Source organism: Mesoplodon densirostris, chromosome 15 (assembly GCF_025265405.1).
Source record: "Mesoplodon densirostris isolate mMesDen1 chromosome 15, mMesDen1 primary haplotype, whole genome shotgun sequence".
Classification (NCBI taxonomy): domain Eukaryota; kingdom Metazoa; phylum Chordata; class Mammalia; order Artiodactyla; family Ziphiidae; genus Mesoplodon; species Mesoplodon densirostris.
This window is the reverse complement of record NC_082675.1, coordinates 15,401,697-15,419,920: the sequence shown is the minus strand read 5'-3', so window position 1 is coordinate 15,419,920 and position 18,224 is coordinate 15,401,697. Positions and strand designations below refer to the sequence as shown.

At 48.6% G+C, this 18,224-nt stretch overlaps 1 protein-coding gene across 4 annotated transcripts in view; it reads left to right on the top strand.

Moving 5' to 3' along the window:
- The first annotated feature begins 12,640 nt into the window (after positions 1–12,640).
- Positions 12,641–18,224, top strand: part of SLC8B1 (solute carrier family 8 member B1) — a 31,649-nt gene continuing 26,065 nt past the window's right edge. For 2 of the 4 annotated variants that reach the window (XM_060119661.1, XM_060119658.1), the window contains exons 1-3: positions 12,641–12,836; positions 13,230–13,384; positions 14,013–14,262. In XM_060119661.1, coding sequence (XP_059975644.1) covers positions 14,095–14,262 — 168 coding nt within the window. In that variant the 5' untranslated portion in view covers positions 12,641–12,836; positions 13,230–13,384; positions 14,013–14,094. Of the gene's footprint in view, positions 12,837–13,229; positions 13,385–14,012; positions 14,263–18,224 lie in introns of those variants that run through there. The other 2 variants (XM_060119659.1, XM_060119662.1) reach the window with 2 other exon arrangements.

The window sequence follows — 18,224 nt, the reverse complement described above, 5'->3', positions numbered from 1 at the left end:
ATCCTGGAGGGTATTGGCTGCTGTGACCTGAGGCTTCTCCAGCTGTGTTTGGTCAAATCTGAGTGGGTAAAATGTTATCACTCTTTGGTTCTATTTCTTCTCATCAGTGCATGGGATGAACCTCAGCCAGGGAAAGGTGAAGAAAGTTCTTTATATCTCTTTCTCTCTCACGCTTGCTCTCCTGGGGCCACCCTGTGTGAACTGGCCTGGGTCCACTCTGAGTGGGGTGTAGACCTGGAGGGAAGAAGTTGGCGCAGGGAGCAAAATGTGATGATCCCAGTAACTGAACCCAGCTCAACCCAACCCAACCAAGAGGGTTCCATCTGAGCACCAACGGTGTCCATCACGCTCGCTGTGGATGAAGATCCTCAAAGAGGTACAGAATCCAAGTTACCTTCCCTTTGTTATAGGGCCAGGCTGGGAACTGCAAAGGAGAACTTCTCATGTTCTGAGGGACAAGGCTCCAGTTGATGGAGCAGGAAGTCATCACCCGGAAAAGGGAGAAGTCTCAGCTGTTGTGCTGGGGGTGCTGGTCAGGAAAAGGGATCCCTCCCCAGGGCTTGGCCATGGTGATGCCAGAATAATGGGAGAACAAGATAGCCAGTGGGTGACGCCTATGAGCTCTGACAGCGAAGAGGGGAAACTGCCACAAACCACAAGAGACCTGGGAAAGCAAGAAGGGGGTGTGGTAGGTGGCAATAATTACCCCCCCAAGATGTCCGCATCCTAGTCCCTGGAACCTGTGAATATGTTACCTTACGTGGCAAAGGGACTTTGAAAATGTGATTAAGGACCTGGAGATGGGGAGATGATCCTGAGTTATTCAGGTGGGTTCAGGTGGGTCCAATCTAATCCCGCGAGCCCTTAAAAGCAGAGAAGCAGCCCCACCTGAAGCCAGAGAGATTCAGCTGAAGAAGAGGCAGGTGGGGGATCTGAGCCGCTGTTGCCGGCTTGAAGGGCCGGGTCAGGGAATATTCTAGGCTTCTAGGAGCTGACAGCCGCAGGGAAACAGGAACCTCCGTCCTGCAGTCACGTGGACCTGGACTCAGCCAACGAGCGGAGTGACCTGTAGGCAGACCCTCCCTAGAGCCTGCAGGTAAGGAACGCAGCCCGGCCAGTGCCTTGATTTCAGCCTTGTGCCACCCAGAGCAGAGACACCAGCCAGGCGTGCTGGGCCTCTGACCACGGAACTGTGAGCTGATGAACTTGCGTGGTCTTGAGCCACTAAACGTGTGATCGTTTGTTTCAGCAGCTGCTGCCTCACGGTCAGGTGGCGGTAAGCAGCTCGGGGCCTGGGCCCACAGGGGAATTGGCCTCCCCCGCTCTGGGACCAGTCACTCCATGCCTGCCCAGCCTGTGTCCAGGGAAGGCAACTCACATGAAGCGGGAAAACTCTTTTTTTCCTCGGCCTTCAGTACTTCTGACACCAGTCCCAGTGCTTCTTTTTTTTTTTTTTTTTTTTTTTGCTGTGCTGCACGGCTTGTAGGACCCCAATTCCCCGACCAGGGATCGAACCCGGGCTCTTGGCAACAAAAGTGCCGAGTCCCGACCGCTGGACCACCAGAGAATTCCCAATACTTCTGACACCAGATTGGGAGTGGGGAGATTTTCTCACACTGAGCAATTCTCCGACACCAGCTGTGTGTCCCACAACTCAATTCAATCCTGATCCTCTCTACCCGGAATCCATGTCAGACGCCACGGGTGAGGGGCTCAGTCCCACAGTACGGCCGCCACCTCCACTTCAGGGTCCAGGCCTCTGGTACTTCTAACCAACCAGTTATAAATCGGGGGTTCCCACGACCCCCTCCTCAGGCTCAGTAATCTTCTAGAATGGCTCCCAGAACCAGAAGAGCAGTTTACTTACTAGATTACCAGCTTATTATAAAAGGCTATAACTGGGGAACAGCTGGCGAGGGCTCTCCTCCTGCCTTGCAGGTGGCTGCCTTTTTGGTGTGTCTTCACATGGGGGAGAGAAATGTGGAGGGCAGGGAGAGAGAGCTTTACTATCCCTAATTTTCCCCTCATTTCCTCCACCTGCAGTATTAAAGGAAAATGCTGGTTTTCTTGTGTGTGTGTGTGTATGTCTGTGTGTATTTTTTTCAGATTATACATTTAATTCAGGCTTATTAGAGAATTTTGAAAAAAATGAAACCCACTTCTAAAAGTCACCCCTGATCCCTACCACCCAGGAATGATCTCGGTTAACCTTCCATCTGTTTTTCTATGCATCCATACAAATACATTTATATTTACAAAGATGGAATCATCATGCTTATATTATAGAGTGTCTCGCTTTTGCCACTTAGTACGGAATCATGGGTACTTTCTCATGTCATCATGAGAATGACATGTTCTTTCTCATGTTCTTTGAAAACACCATAATATTCCGTCATATGGATGTCATTGTATCCCATCATATGGATAAGTCATCATGGGCATGTAATTTAGTCATTCTCTTTTGTTGAACATTTTCGAAAAAGATTTTGCCTTTTGAAAAATGGCCACAACACACCTTTCTGTACGTAAGGCTTTGTTTCTTTTTTTTTAATTGAAGTATAGTTGATGTACAATTTTATATAAGTTACAGGTGTATAATATAGAAAAATGTTGGTATTCTAACAATTCCATAGCTACTCTTACGTTGAGCGTGTCCACCCATGGGCATCGGGCAGCTTCCCACTCATAGTCCCAGGTCCACCATGTGCAACCCATCTTTTCCTCTACTCCTGAACTCTTTGTAGCCGTGCTCTTGCTGCCATCTTGTGGTCTTCGAGAGAGTTAAACTAGCCTGTGCAGAAAGCAGGAAAGTCCTAGAAAATGGTTACGAATGCTTAAAGCCACTGTGGTGCAATCGCCGGAGGTTCATTTTGAGTCACGATCCATGCAATAAAGCATCTTTCAGCAAGCTATTATTTCCACATACTGTTCGTTAACTGCTCACTAATAGAGAAGGAAAAGCAGACCAAAGGCTCTGAAACAACTTTTGTCTTTTAATTCGGCTTCCCCCAAGCCTAGGGACACCGGATAGATTCTACTGAAGTAATCTGTGGTATTTCTGAAATCATTCTATGCTGTGTCTATTAGAGAAATGAGTCTTTCCCATCGACCTCAAATTTGACCATTAGGGATTCAAATCTTTGAGTTCTGTAGGCATTCCCACTTTTAAGAATCTCCCATTAAAATGGTAATCAGGAGATCCTAAAAAAAATAAATGGAGTTGTGTTCACGAATTGGGAGATTTAATATTGTTACGATAACAATACTACCCAAAGGGATATACAGATTACAGATTCAGTGCAATCCCTATCAAAATCCCAACTGTATTTTTTTTTTTTTTTTTTTTTTTTTTACAGAAATGGGAAAACTCATCCTGGAATTCATAAGGGGTTTCAAGGGACCTAGATTTCAAAACTGGTACAAAGTGACTGTAATCAAAACAGAGTAGTATTTGCAGAAGAATAGACATATAGACCAATAGAATAGAATTGAGAGCCCAGAAATAAAGCCTTACATTTATGGTCAATTGACTTTCGACAAGGGTGCCAAGATCATTCAATGAAGAAAAATGTTCTCTTCAACAAATGGTGCTGAGAAAACTAAATATCCACATGAAAGAATGAAGTTGGACCCCTTCTTTATACCATACACAAAAATTAACTCAAAGTGGACCAAGGACCTAAATTTTAAGAGCTAAAACTATAAAACTGTTAGAAGAAAGCCTAGAGGAAAACTTGCATGACCTTGGATTTGGCAGCGGTTTCTTCTTTTTTTTAAATTAATTAATTAATTAATTTCTTTATATTTGGCTGCATTGGGTCTCCATTGCTGTGCGGGGGCTTTCTCTAGTTGCAGCGAGTGGGGCTACTCTTCGTTGCGGTGCGCACGCTTCTCATCGCAGTGGCTTCTCTTGTGGAGCACGGGCTCTAGGTATGCAGGCTTCAGTAGTTGTGGCTCGCGGGCTCTAGAACACAGGCTCAGTAGTTGTGGCACACGGGCTTAGTTGCTCCGAGGCATGTGGGATCTTCCCGGACCAGGGCTCGAACCCGTGTCCCCTGCATTGGCAAGTGGATTCTTAACCACTGCGCCACCAGGGAAGTCCCTGTTGGGGACTTCAGTGGTTTCTTAAATATGACCCCAAAAGCACAGGTAACAAAAGAAAAAGATGAATTGGACTTCATTAGATTAAAAACTTTCGTGCCTCAAAGGACAGCATCAAGAGAGTAAAAAGACAACCCACACGATGGGAGAAAATATTTGCAAATAATACATCTAATAAGGGTTTAAAATCCAGAATATATAAAGAACTCCTACAACTCAACCACAAAAATACAAAAACCCAATTAAAAGGTGGGCAAGGGACTTGAATAGACATTTCTCTAAAGAAGATATACAAATGGCCAATAAGTACATGAAAAGATGCTCAACGTCATTAGTCATTAGAGAAATGCAAATCAAAACCACAGTGAAATACCACTTCACGTCAATTAGGATGGCTATAATTTTAAAAAGAAAAAAGAATATAACAGTTGGAGAGGATGTGAAGAAGTTGGAACTCATGTACATTGCTAGTGGGATCATAGTAGGTGTATGCCTATTTATATGCCTGTAAGTATATCCATTTGTCTACCCATATGTTTCTCTATATATGTCTATATCCCTATGTCTATTCATAGGTCAGTGTCTGCATCTACATCTTTAAGCAATGGTAGGTTAAATCGATCACACTCTGGTTTCCCACAGCTGGTTTCTGTCGTTTCTAACTTCGGATAGAGTTAGGGTTAGAATCAAAGAGAAGGGAGGGCATTTCCAGCAGTGGGTATAGCCTCTACAAGGCTGATTCCGGGGCAGGGAGTAAACCGGCTTGGCTGGATCCGATGACAGGTCCCATCTTCAGCTTTCTCCCTGCCCCGAGCCTGGCTCAGAGCTCGGCACCTGCAGAGCGTGTGCTTGTGGACTGGCTGTGAACGGAGGATGAGAGTGGGAGGTCGTTCGGAAGAGTAGGTTGAAGGTAGATGGTGGACAGTGAGCTCTGGGAGCCTCGGAGAGCCATGGGTGGTTTCTGAGCTGGGGAGTGAAGGGTATGAGAAAGGCAGGGTTTGGGGGAGGTGGGCCAAGGTGTGGTAAGTGGTCACCGTCATGATGGGGCAGGCAGACTGGGCTGCTCTGACGCGTCCTGGCGGTTGTGGTCTTGGAAAAACATAAAGGAGGCCAGGGAAGAGAGTTGCTTGAGCTAATGGGATGTCCTTGACTGGCCCCAAAGTAACTTTCTAAAGCTTTGAGAGTGCCCTTCCACCACTCCCCATACCCTTGGTGAGCTGGACCAGAGCGGGCACGCTCGTTCCCTTCCCATCTCTGGAAAGGGACACTCCCTTGACATTAGTAAGCATCATTGTCAATCATAACCTGTGAACACTTTCTATTACAGAATCCTCACAGCTACCCAAGAAGTCCCCACCATGACTACCCGCATTTTACAGGTGGGGAGACTGAGGTACAAGCAGGTGAAATGATTTGCCCAGGTCACACAACCAGGAAATGTCAAAGCGGGGATTTGAACTCAGTTCCGCAGCACTGTGGACGCTGCCCATAGTGGCCACCCCCAGAGGGCACACTCCACCAATTCCAAACTACTTTCCCAATTATGGTAACATTTCTCGCCGCCCTCAGAAAGGTAGTGCAGAGACAGATTTGGGCCTTTGTCCCTACTCCAACCCTCATTCCCTGGGGATCCTTGGCCAAACTGATGTGCCATTCTGTGCCTCAGTTTATTCATCTCTATAAAGGGGCCAAGAACAGGATCTACCACCTCATAGGGCTGCCAGGAGATTAAATAAGACCCTTGTACAGCACCTGAAACAGCACTCAGTTAATGTTACTTTTTAGCATTAATGCCTTCTAAGCACGCTGTGCTTGTCTAAAGCTGCTGCATGGAGAATTCTGGGTGACACTTCCCATTGGCATTTGGTCCATGTCCTCACTGTGGACTGACCCACTGGAAGCAAGGGCAGTCACATTTCTCATTAGCCAGACTGTGAGGGGTAACGGCTTGGAGCATGGAGTTGGGGGTTCAGACAGACTTGGGTTCAAATCCCAGCTCCATCATTTGCTGGCTGCGTGATCTTGGGGAAGTGACCTCACCTCTCTGAGCTCCAGTAAAAAGGGGATAATAATCGTTTGCATCATTTGGGCTTGTTGAGAGGATTGTGTGCAGTGCCAGGCACTACAGAAGCCAGGGAGACATGGGAGCTTGCATGGGTCCCCCGGCAAAGGGGCAGACCTTACATACTCAGGATCCTGGCCTGTGCTCTCCACTCCCCCCACCCAACAAGGGCCCCTGTCTAGAGGCTACCCTGTTCCAGCCAGTTTTTGAGGTCCCCATCATTCAAGAGAATGGGGCTTCCGGGCAGAGAGTACCCAGGCCCTACTCAGGAATGGCCCCGGCAGCAAGAAGCAGGTCCTTCTGCTGGGACAGCATTGTCCCAGTGCACAGCCTTTGATCCTCTCTAAGGGTCATGTGACCCCCTGTGGCTATTGCTGACAAAGCACCCCAGGTGTGCTGCACGTGGCTACTGAGCAATTCCATGTTCCTGTAGACTTGACCCCTGATAACGACATCTGACATCCACTTGCCGGGCACATGACATGTGTTTTCCCCTTAAATCTTTCTCCTTAAATCAACAACCCTAAGAGAGCCAGGAAACCCTTAACCACATTTTAAAGATAGAAAACTGGACTCCAAGAAGAGAGATAACTTCCCCCAGGAACAAACTCAAGTGAGCAGGGGACATGGATCTCGCTGATCCAGAGACTTAATTCTTATCTGCTGCCTATGGGGGACACAAAATGGGAGATGCTTTAATGTTCAGAGTCCTACCAAAACTGACAATTTTGCTAATGGCACAATGGCAACGGCCCCATAGAAAAATACTCAAAGAATGTGAGCTGACAGTTCACGGAGAAGAAAATGCAAATAGTTGCTAAGCTGATGGAAACTTGTCAGCTTTGCCAACAGGGAAAAATACAGATCAAAGCAATGATGAGAAAGTATTTTTTACCCATTGTGTTGGTAAGAAGTAACCCAACTGTTAAAAAATCAGTGCTGGTCAATCCCACTACAGGGCATATATCCTGAGAAAACCACAATTCAAAAAGAGTCATGTACCACGATGTTCATTGCAGCTCTAGTTACAATAGTCAGGACATGGAAGCAACCTAAGTGTTCATTGACAGATGAATGGATAAAGAAGATGTGGCACATATATACAATGGAATATTACTCAGCCATAAAAAGAAACGAAATTGAGTTATTTGTAGTGAGGTGGATGGACCTAGAGACTGTCATACAGAGTGAAGTAAGTCAGAAAGAGAAAAACATATACCGAATGCTAACACATATATATGGAATCTAAAAAAGAAAAATGGTTCTGACAAACCTAGGGGCAGGACAGGAATAAAGACGCAGACGTAGAGAATGGACTTGAGGACAACAGCACAGGGAGATCAGCTTGGTGCTTTGTGACCACCTAGAGGGGTGGGATAGGGAGGGTAGGAGGGAGACGCAAGAGGGAGGGGATACGGGGATATACGTATAGCTGATTCACTTTGTCATACAGCAGAAACTAACACAACATTGTAAAGCAATTATTACTCCAATAAAGATGTTGAAAAAAAAATCAGTGCTGGTGAGAAAGCAGGGAAATGGATACTCCCTGATAGGACATTGCTGGTGGGACTGTGGCTTGCTACAGCTTCTTAAGGAAGGGATGTGCTACAGCTGTTGACATTTAAAATATGCATGCCTGTTGATCTGCCTTCCACTTTCAGGATTCTGTCCTACAGAAATTAAAGCATATTCACCAAAGGTAAATGTCTTCAAGGATGTGTATGGAGCAGTGTTTGCAAGGGGCAAAACCCAGAAACACAGCAAGTACCCCCCTACGTGGGAGTGTTTGCAAAGTTATGGCACCTTCCCTCATCCCATAGAATATCAAGCAACTACTAGAATGAATGATTTTAGACTTAAATGTAGCAGCATGAGAGGATCCCATGAAGCATTATTAATTTTTAAAAATGCAAGTTACAGAACAACGTCAACGATGCGAGCCTACTTTTTACAAAGGTGACATGAAATCCAAGTTAGAATTCTTGTATGTGTGTATTTGCACATACCTGCTCTTAACTTTAGTTATCTGAGTCAGGGCAGGGGCAGGGTTAGCGTGTGGTGGGTCCTTAGAAGGGGGTAGAGGGCAGAGTTAATTTCATTATTTTATTGATTTTCAGACTTTAACAAACTTTTCTTTCTGTCCTTCCAATAAGAAAGGAAAGACACACTTGTGACAAATGAAATATCATGTATAAAGATGCACACTTGTGACTCCTTTTGCTTCAATCCCACTCCCGGGTCTATAACTGTGAAGGTCAGTGTTATGTGTCAACTTGGCTGGGCTACAGTCCCCAGTTATTCAATAAGCACTAAGCTAGGGACTTCCTTGGTGGCGCAGTGGTTAAGAATCCACCTGCCAATGCAGGGGACACGGGTTCGAGCCCTGGTCCAGGAAGATCCCACATGCGGAGTAACTAAGCCCGTGCACCACAACTACTGAGCCTGCATTCTAGAGCCCGCGAGCCACAAGAGAAGGCACCACAAGGAGAAGACCGTGTAACTGCAACGAAGAGTAGCCCCGGCTTGCCACAACTAGAGAAAGCCCGCGTGCAGCAACGAAGACCCAACGCAGCCAAAAATAAATAAATAAAAAAATAAAAAATTTTTTAAAAAGCACTAAGCTAGGTGTTGCTGTGAAGGGATTTTGTAGATGTGATTAAAGTCCATAATCAGTTGACTTTATGTAAGGGAGACTATTCTAGATCATCTGGGTGGGCCTGATCCAATTGGTTGAAAGGCCTTATATGCAGAGCTGAGTCTTCCTGGAAGAAGCAGTTCTGCCTGTGGATGGCTGGTACCTCCGAGTTTCCAATCAGCCCATCCTGTGAATTTCAGACTTGCCTAGCCAGCCTCCACAGTCCATAAATCCATTCCTTGCGATAGACCTTTTTTTTTTTTTTTTGTGGTACGTGGGCCTCTCAATGTTGTGGCCTCTCCCGTTGCGGAGCACAGGCTCCGGACGCACAGGCTCAGCGGCCATGGCTCATGGGCCCAGCCGCACGGCAGCATGTGGGATCTTCCTGGACCAGGGCGTGAACCCATGTCCCCTGCATCGGCAGGCAGACTCTCAACCACTGCACCACCAGGGAAGCCGTGACAGACCTTTTAATGTGGGTCTCCTACTGGGGTTGTTTCTCTGGTTGAACAGTGACCAACACAATGCCCTAGAAAAATTATTTTACAAGTGCACCAGAAGATGTGTAAAAAGATGCCATCGGTAGCAAAAACCTGGTAACAACACACATATATCCATCAACAGAGAAATGGATAGATAAACGTTGATGTAGTCATGCCATGAACTGTTTATTACACAGCACAGAAAATGCACAAACTGCCACCACATAGATGACAGGGTTGAAGCTCACGAACAGGATGGTGCAAGAAAGAAGCAAGTCACATAAGAATATATAAAGCACTATTTGATTTATATAAACTTTTATATAAACTTTTTATTTAAACTTTCTTTTTTTATTTTTGGCTGCGTTGGGTCTTCGTCGTGGGGGCTTTCCCTAGTTGTGGCAAGCAGGAGCTACTCTTCGTTGCCGTGTGCGGGCTTCTCATTACGGTGGCTTCTCTTGCTGTGGCTCACGGGCTCTAGAGCGCAGGTTTGGTAGTTGTGGCACACGGGCTTAGTTGCTCCGCGGCATGTGGGATCTTCCCAGGCCAGGGATTGAACCCGTGTCCCTTGTATCGGCAGGCAGATTCTTAACCACTGTGCCACCAGGGAAGTGCTGATTTATATAAACTTCAAAGACAGGCAAAACAAAAGTCATTGCTTAGGAATACTTATATAGTGGTAAAGCTATATAAATAGGTATATAAAATCTATATAGATTTTATATATAGATTATATTTATATAGATATAGATTATATCTATATAATCTATATAATCTACATATTATATATATTATAATATATATATATAATATATATATTATATATACTATATAATCTATAGTATATATAATCATATATAATATATATCATAGATTATAACATTTTATATATTATACATTATAATGTATTTATTATGTGTATTATATATAAATACTATCTTATAGAGGATACATTATATACATTATATGTGTGAATAAATATGTATATAAAACAAAGTTTTACACTTATAGTGATGGAGTGATTTACACAGTCAGCAGGTTGATAGTGATTTCAGGGACCCCTAAGGTTCTGATAGCTCTGTTTTTTAACCTGAATGGAGGGCATTTGTTTGTCCATTTTATTATTTTTAAGTTGTAAAGAAAAAATGTTGCCTGTCATTCCAGTTCTACAAGGATCAGGTCATCAGCTGCTATAGCTGCCCTCCTCCAGTATACCCTGAGGGGAATTCAGGATGGAGAAAAACAGAAGTATTCTGTGTTTTGGATATATGGCCTCTAGATGGTCAACATGCATATCTAGGGAAGGATTTCAATGACCCCAGATTCTTGCATCTTCCCATCCATAGAAAAGCACTAAAATCATTAACTTGAGATGTCTGTTTTTTTGTGATTAGCAGTCATCTTTTACCGAGATGTATGCTTGACTACATGTATTTCCCAGCCAAAAAATTTATATATATACTGGCTTCTCCCTGACCTCTTCGGAGCAGTTCCTCTGAGCTTTCTGAGACGCTGTCTCTCTGACTATAGTCCTCAGTAAGGTCCCAATAAAACCAAGACTCAACTGTTGTGCATTTTTTTTCGGTTGACATCACCCAGGCCGTGGGCCTTCTGAATAGGGGGGCTGAATGTCAGACAGATCCAGCCTTACCTCTGAGTGATGTAGGACACTCAGCCCGTGGTGGTGAAGGGGACTCACTTGGGGTCACACAGACCTAGGTGCAAATCTTTGCCACTTCCTGGTGGGTGTCCTGGGGACAGGTCGCTTCATCTCCTTGAACCTCGATTTCCCTTCTCTGTGAAACGGGGATCTCGGTAGCCCTCACCCCACAGGGCTATTAAATGGGACAAGCACGTGGACACTCACTGTAATACTCACGGCTATACTCTGTAATAATCACTATAATCTATATGCCGAGATTCCAAAGATATCGTGCTCTAGACCACAGTGTTGGTGGTCACCACAGAGACCACAGTCCTCTCTAGGGTGGGGAACTAGAGTGCTCGGAAGGTAAGGAAGGCGGGGCTGGCAGGGAGGAGGGTGGAAGACCACCCAGAGATGGTAGCTTTTGAGCTGGGCCTGGCACATAAGTAATAAGAGTTTGTCAGGTAGAAAAAGGAAGGGCTGGCATCCCGGGCAAGGGGCTCAGAAGGAGCAGCGGTGTGGCCGTGTGTAACTCCCCCGCTTCCGGGGCTAGAATAGGAGGGGGAGGAGGTGGGGATAAAAGATGAAGTCGGAAAGGTGCGCTAGGACTGGACGCTGAAGGGCCTCGATCGCCCTTCAGAGGGCTCAGAGCTGGGCCTCGGTGCTGAAGGGGATGAGGAAGCAGGACGGACTTTGAGAGAGGGAGGTGGTGGGATTAGATGCGTGGAAACTGTGGAGGTAGGGGCGGGGCTGCTGGAGGAGGAGGAGCGTGACCTCAGCCTCAGCATCCCCAGTGCCAGCCTCGGTGCCCTCCCCGACCCCAACAGAAGGAAAGACGGAGGCGACCAGAACTCCCCCCGGAGGCTAGGAAACTGGGGAGGGGGGGGGCTATATCCGTCAGGGCGAGTAGATCGACTAACTCCCTTGTTTTGACCTATTTGCCATCTTCTTCTTTTTTTCTTTTTCAGCCCCGCTGCGCGGCTTGCGGACCGTAATTCCCCAACCAGGGATCGAACCCGTGCCCCCTGTAGTGGAAGCGCGGAGTCCTAACCACTGGACAGCCGGGGAATTCCCTGCCATATTCTTCTTTTAAAAGCCACCCTGCTAGAGGGAAATGCTGAACCCAGTTAGGAGATCTCTCAAAGGGAGGCAGCACAGCCAGAGTTTTTGTGTGTAAGGCGGAGTGTTCCCTGCCTGGGATCTTCTCGAATACTTCTTCTCTTTTTTTTTTTTTTTTTTGCGGTACGCGGGCCTCTCACTGTTGTGGCCTCTCCCGTTGCGGAGCACAGGCTCCGGACGCGCAGGCTCAGCGGCCATGGCTCACGGGCCCAGCCGCTCCGCGGCATGTGGGATCCTCCCGGACCGGGGCACGAACCCGCGTCCCCTGCATCGGCAGGCGGACTCTCAACCACTGCGCCACCAGGGAAGCCCCTCAAATACTTCTTATCACCACTGATTACCAGAAGCATTTTGACGCCGTCTCACCCACCCGTCCCTCGGGAATAGAACCCTCTAGTTTCACCCTACACTGTACCTCTCCGGCCTCCTACTGTTTATACCCACCAGGTTTCATCTCAGCTTCTGCTTTAGCAGCGAAAACAGAACCGACAGACCTCGAGTGAGCCTGTGCCTTTAAGGGAAGAGGCGGGACGAGCCCTTGGGGGCGTGTCCTCTGGGCGGGGTTGTGTAAGGGGCGAGGCCGGGGCGAGGCCGGCGCGGGGCTAGCTGGGGCCGAGCCAGGGCTGAGCGGCTGGAGCAGACTCGGGCGCTCCCAAAGGCGGGAACCCTGGGCTCTCGGCGTCAGGAGCAGAAGTTCGGGCGGCTCGGGCCGGTGGGCAGGGACTGGAAAGGCCGCGAAGCCCGGCGGGGTCGAGGTGCGGAGTTTGCTGGTCCGAGGCTCCTCGCAAGGTAAGAGGAACCTCCCCGCCCGCCTGGGCGCCGCGGGAGGACTGGCGCCCGGAGTTCAGCTTCTCAACATCCGCCCGGATTGGGAAACGGAGCACATTGACGTTCCCGTGGTCTGGCACCTAGAAAGTGCAGCCGCAAAAGTGATCGCAGCCCCAATTTCCTGCCCCTGCCCCTTCCTGTCGGGTGTGCAGATCTGAGCGTCTGAACTCCTGACCTCGGACAGGCGCACGTGAAGCGCTGCATAAATGCCCCCTTGTGAATGAGTGCGAGAAATCGGCGGCCAATAAATAGGAGACAGGTGCTGATCCTCAAGTTGGGAACACCTGAGGCGCGAGCCCTTATTAAGCCCTTATCGTTTGCTCTGATGCGCCAGCATTTGTCTTCCTTTTACAGATGAGGAATCAGAGGCTCAGAGACGTGAAGTGACCTCCCCAAGGCTGCACAGCTCGTTAGTGGCTGAGACTGTACTGCAGACCTGGAGTGTCCGGTTCCAAGTCAGTGCCAAGTGCAGTTACAGAGAACAGCAGGAGGGAAGAGCCTGTCAACAGGTGAGGAAAGAGTGCTGAGACAGGCCCTTCTACCCCCGGTTCTTCTCCCAGAGCCGCGTCCTCCTCCTCCTGCCCCCGCCAGGACGTTGAGCGAAGATTTACCGAAAAACGTTGGTAAATCTGGGCTTTGTTGTTTTCTGGGCTTTGCTTTTCCTGAAGGCAAAACAAAACATGCTCAACTACAACCTGTGGAAGAGCCAAAGAAGAAAATTCGTGTCCCGGGGACTTTTTTTTTTCTTTCCAGTTTAATTTCTTTGGTAGAAAAACAAAGCTGGTTTTTCCCTGGTGTTGAGGGGAAAAGACAGATGCTAAAGTCCAGCCCAGCTCTGCTGCTGACAGGCTGTGTGACTTTGAGCAATTCACTTCCTCCTGGGCCTTGATTTCCCCATCAGAGGAGTTATTAGCCTAGGTTTCCATGGAAACACTACTGGGGATTCAGGACGAAGGGCTATCTAATCTGCATGCTAAATGAGTCAGGCCCATCCGGAATGTGGGCTCCCACCTGGGCTTTCCTTTGGTGTGGGTAGGAGGGGGGGCAGTTCTTCAGCTGAAAAAGTTTTCAGGCCCCTCCTGTTGGGTCCTGCAGTCTTCAGTGACACTGTCCCTCTTTCTCACCCCTACCCTACAGGCCACTAGAGGTGCCAGCTGTTTGGAACTGAAACAGGACAGAAGGGGAAGCGGAGAGTGAGGGCCAGGCCCCTTGGGGGCTGATGGCCAGAGGACTGCTGAATCTGTACTGGGTGCTCCGCTGGCTCTGTGTGCTGCTGATGGTGGAGACAGTGTCGGGGGCCGGGGGCCCATCTGCAGGGACCCGCATTAGCTCCCAGTTTCCAGCCTCGGGTGTGAACCAGAGCCCCGTGGTAGACGTGAGTGTCCAGGCAAGAAACTGGCATCAGGTGGGGGGTGTATTCAGCCAATCAAGTATTCATTGAGCATCTACTGTGTAGCAGGCACTGAGCTAAACCTTGGGATATGCCAGGGCATGAATACTGTAGACAAAAATCCCTGCCCTCACGGAGCCAGCAGTCTCTTAGGAGGGTGGACAAAGAAGTAAGCATGTAAATTTCAGGTGGTAAGATGCTCCGTGCTCAGCAAATAATAGGATAAAGTGATATTGGCGGGTGGGGGCTATGAGGAAGAAGGAGTATTTCCAACTATTTCAGCTTGGGGGGTCACAGATAGCCTCTGTGAGGAAGGGACCTTTGAGCCAAGCCCTGAATGGAGAAAGGAAGCCACTTACACAGACATCAGAAGGAAGAACATTCCAGGTGGAGAGAAAGGCACGTGCAAAGGCCCTGAAGCAGGGACAAACTTAGTTTCTGGAGCTGTGAGGAGGCCAGAGTGGCTGGAACAGGGTGAGTGAGGGGGAGAGTTAAGAATGGGGATGGAGGGCCTCCCTGGTGGCGCAGTGGTTGAGAGTCCGCCTGCCGATGCAGGGGATACGGGTTCGTGCCCCGGTCTGGGAGGATCCCATATGCCACGGAGCGGCTGGGCCCGTGAGCCATGGCCGCTGAGCCTGCGCGTCCGGAGCCTGTGCTCCGCAACGGGAGAGGCCACAACAGTGAGAGGCCCGCGTACCGAAAAAAAAAAAGAAAAAAAAAAAAAGAATGGGGATGGAGATGTACTGGTGGTCAGATTACAAAAGGCCTTATAGGCTGAGGCTGGGAGGTGAGATTTGTTTTATGACAGTGGGGAGCCAGTGGAAGGTTTTAAGCAGGGGGATGTCAAGATGTGATTTATTTCTTCAAGGGATGTCTCTGGCTTCTCTGGGGAGAATGGATTGAGAGGGTTGAGTGTGGCAGCGGGGAGAACAGTGGGAAGCCTCCTGCAGTTCGCCAGGTGATGGTGGTAGTGGGAGATAGGAAAGAAGTGGTGGGATTTGGAGGAAGTATTGGAGGTACAGCAAGCAGGGTATGCTGATGGCTTAGACGGAGGGGCACGGTGGTGGAAGAAAGAGAGGCGTCAAGGATGGCTCCAGGTTTCTGGCCTTAGCCGTGGTGGGGTGGAGGAGGATGGTAGTGCCACTGACTTGTATGAACGGAGGGAGAAGCAGTGGGGACGCTTACGCTTGGTGAGAGCAAGGAGGCTTCCTCCCGAGGCAGGGAGGTTTGGGCCGTTGAGACAGGCCAAATGGAACTTGCGTCATTCTGTTCTGATGTCTGTAAGGGGCGGAGAGGTCACATTGGATCCACAGTGAAAATCTGAAGGCAGGAGACTGCTCAAGATGACCCCCTGCTGCACGGGGCTGGAGTTCTCTCCTTTTATTCTCTTCGGTGAGAGAACAGAACAAACGGAGTAACAAACTCCTCCCCCCTTGAACTGACAGCTGAGAGTGCTTAGCGCCCACACCAACTTTCTGGGGCTGCAGAGTACCTTCATGCCCATCATTCGAGGCAGACAGACAAGTAATTATGCCTATTTTACAGATGGGCAAGTGATCTGTGGTTACTGTGGTTATAAAATTGACCGCTGCCTCTTGGGGGCAGGAAAACGGGGGTTAACTGTGGCTTGTGTCAGATAATCTCTCTGAGTTATTGAGCACTTAGGCCAGCAGTGTGCCTAGCTCATCAAGTCCTGCCCCCAAACCCCTGAGATGAGTGTGATTATCTCTGTGCTATAGGTGAGGACTCTGAGGTTCAGGGAGGGGAAGCTGGCCACGAGGGAAGTAGCAGAGCCAGGATGTGAACTCGTGGCTGCCTCATGCTGAATCCAGACCCTTCCCCTCTGGTTCACTTGCCTCCCAGGACTGACACAGGTGGCTGTCCTCCTGTAAGTCCCGCCAGCCTCTGGCCAGCTGCTGTCTGGCCAGCTTGCAGGCTGGGAAAGGCCACCCACTCCTCACCTAGGTGCTTTTGCATAGTCACTCGTTCAACAAATATTTATTGAGTACCTATTACGTGCCAGGAACAGTGCCACACGTGAGGGGTAAGTCAGGGAGCAGATAAGCTCAGTTCCTGCCCTCATGGAGCTTATACTCTAGTGGGGGACACAGATGAGAAACGGGTCAACAGGTAAATCCACAAGATTTCACTGGGTGATGAGGAGAACAAAACAGGGTGGGATGTGATGGAGTGAGATGGAGAGGGGTAGCCGCTTTGCCTCAGGCTGTCAGGGAAGGCTTCTCCGAGGACAGAGACCTGAAGCTTTGCAAAGATCTGGGGGAACAGCAAGTGCAAAGGCCCTGAGGCGAGAGTAGAATGACATGTCACAAACAAACTTTGAGAGGCCTCTGCAACAGTGAGCTAGGGGGTGAGGGATGAGAGAGGAGACAGGAGAGGTAATGGAGGCCAGATCGCCTGGGGCTGTGTGGACCGCTGTGCGAAGTTGGCCCGTTCCTAGGGGTAAGACGGGAGCCATGGTAGGATTTAGAACCCAGGAGGGACGTGATCTGATTTCAGTTTTTACAAGGATCCCATTGGCTGCTGTGGGAAAATCAACTGTAAGGGCAGAGGCAGAGAGTAGGCTGGCAAAACGATCCGGTGAGATGCTGGTAGCAGCTTTGGGAAGGGGTCCAAGTTAAGATTTTTGGAGGGGAAGTAGAAGACAGGGTTCTGCTGGGCCACCCAGTGCCCCATGCCCTAAGCCCGGGCTGGCCCAAGTGTGGCCTCAGAGGGCCAGGGACAGGTTTGGCATCAGACCACCAGGGCCCAGTGGTTCCAGGACACTCCTTTCGGGAAAGAGGAGGGTCTGGAAAAAAATCTCCACTTAAGACAGATCTGACCGAGGCTGGACATTTGGGGCTGACCCTTGGTGGGGCGGAGGGGCCCAAGCTAACAGGTGCAGTGAGCTCCTTAGTCTCAGTTTTCCCCTCTGGAAAAAAGAGTAATCAAAGCTCATTTTACTGAGCACTGACTGTGTACCAGGCACTGTTCTAAGCACATGGATTAACTCATTTAATCCTTCATTTCAGGAGTCGGCAAACTTCAGCCCACAGGTCACATAAGGTCCACTGCTGGGTTTTGTAGTCCAGGAGCTGAGAATGGGTTATATTTTCAAATGGTTGAAAACATTTTTTAAAAGAACACTATTAAGTGACACATGAAAACTATGTGAAATTTGAAGCTCGGTGTCCGTAAGTCCAGTTTTATTGGAATACAGTCATGCCTGTTTATTATTGCAGGTGATACTTTGACACGACAAAGCAGAGTGGAATGGTTTCAACAGAGACTGTCTGGCCTACAGAGGGGAAAATGTTTAGCCTTTTATAGAAAGAGTTTGCCAACCCCCGCCTCATTTTATAAAGGAGGGAACTGGGGCACAGAGAAGTTACGTGAGTTGTCCAAAGTCACACAGCTGTGAGTAGGGAAGCAGAATTTGAACCCAGCCTGCATGGTTCCAGAGCCCTGTCCTCATAAGCACTGTACCACCCAGCCTTGCTGAGCAGTTGTCACAAGGCCATGGGGCCTTTGGGAAATGGCAGTGTTCATTTTCTGCTCCTGGGTTGGTGTTCTGGTGAGAGCCCTGTGATTTTTCCACCCCTTTGGAAACTTGCCCTAGTGGGGTCCAGCTGCAGGGTTGGGAAAATAGGAGGAGGTGTAGCTACAGGACGTAGGAGAGTGGAATTGTAGCCCCAGGTCACATCTACAGTGCCTTTTTGGGGGGCTGATCAAATGAGGTTAAGAACATGAGAAGTCTTTGAGAGTACTTTAGTGTCTGCAGTTAACTGACTCTAGATGAGTGTTTGAGTTTCCTGTTGCTGCTGTAACAAATTATTACAAACGTAGTGGCTTAAAACAGCACACGTTTGTTATCTGGAGGTCAAAAGCCCAAAATGGGTTTCACTGGACTAAAATCAAGGTGTGGGCAGGACCGTGTTCCTTCTGGAGGCTCCAGGGGAAGT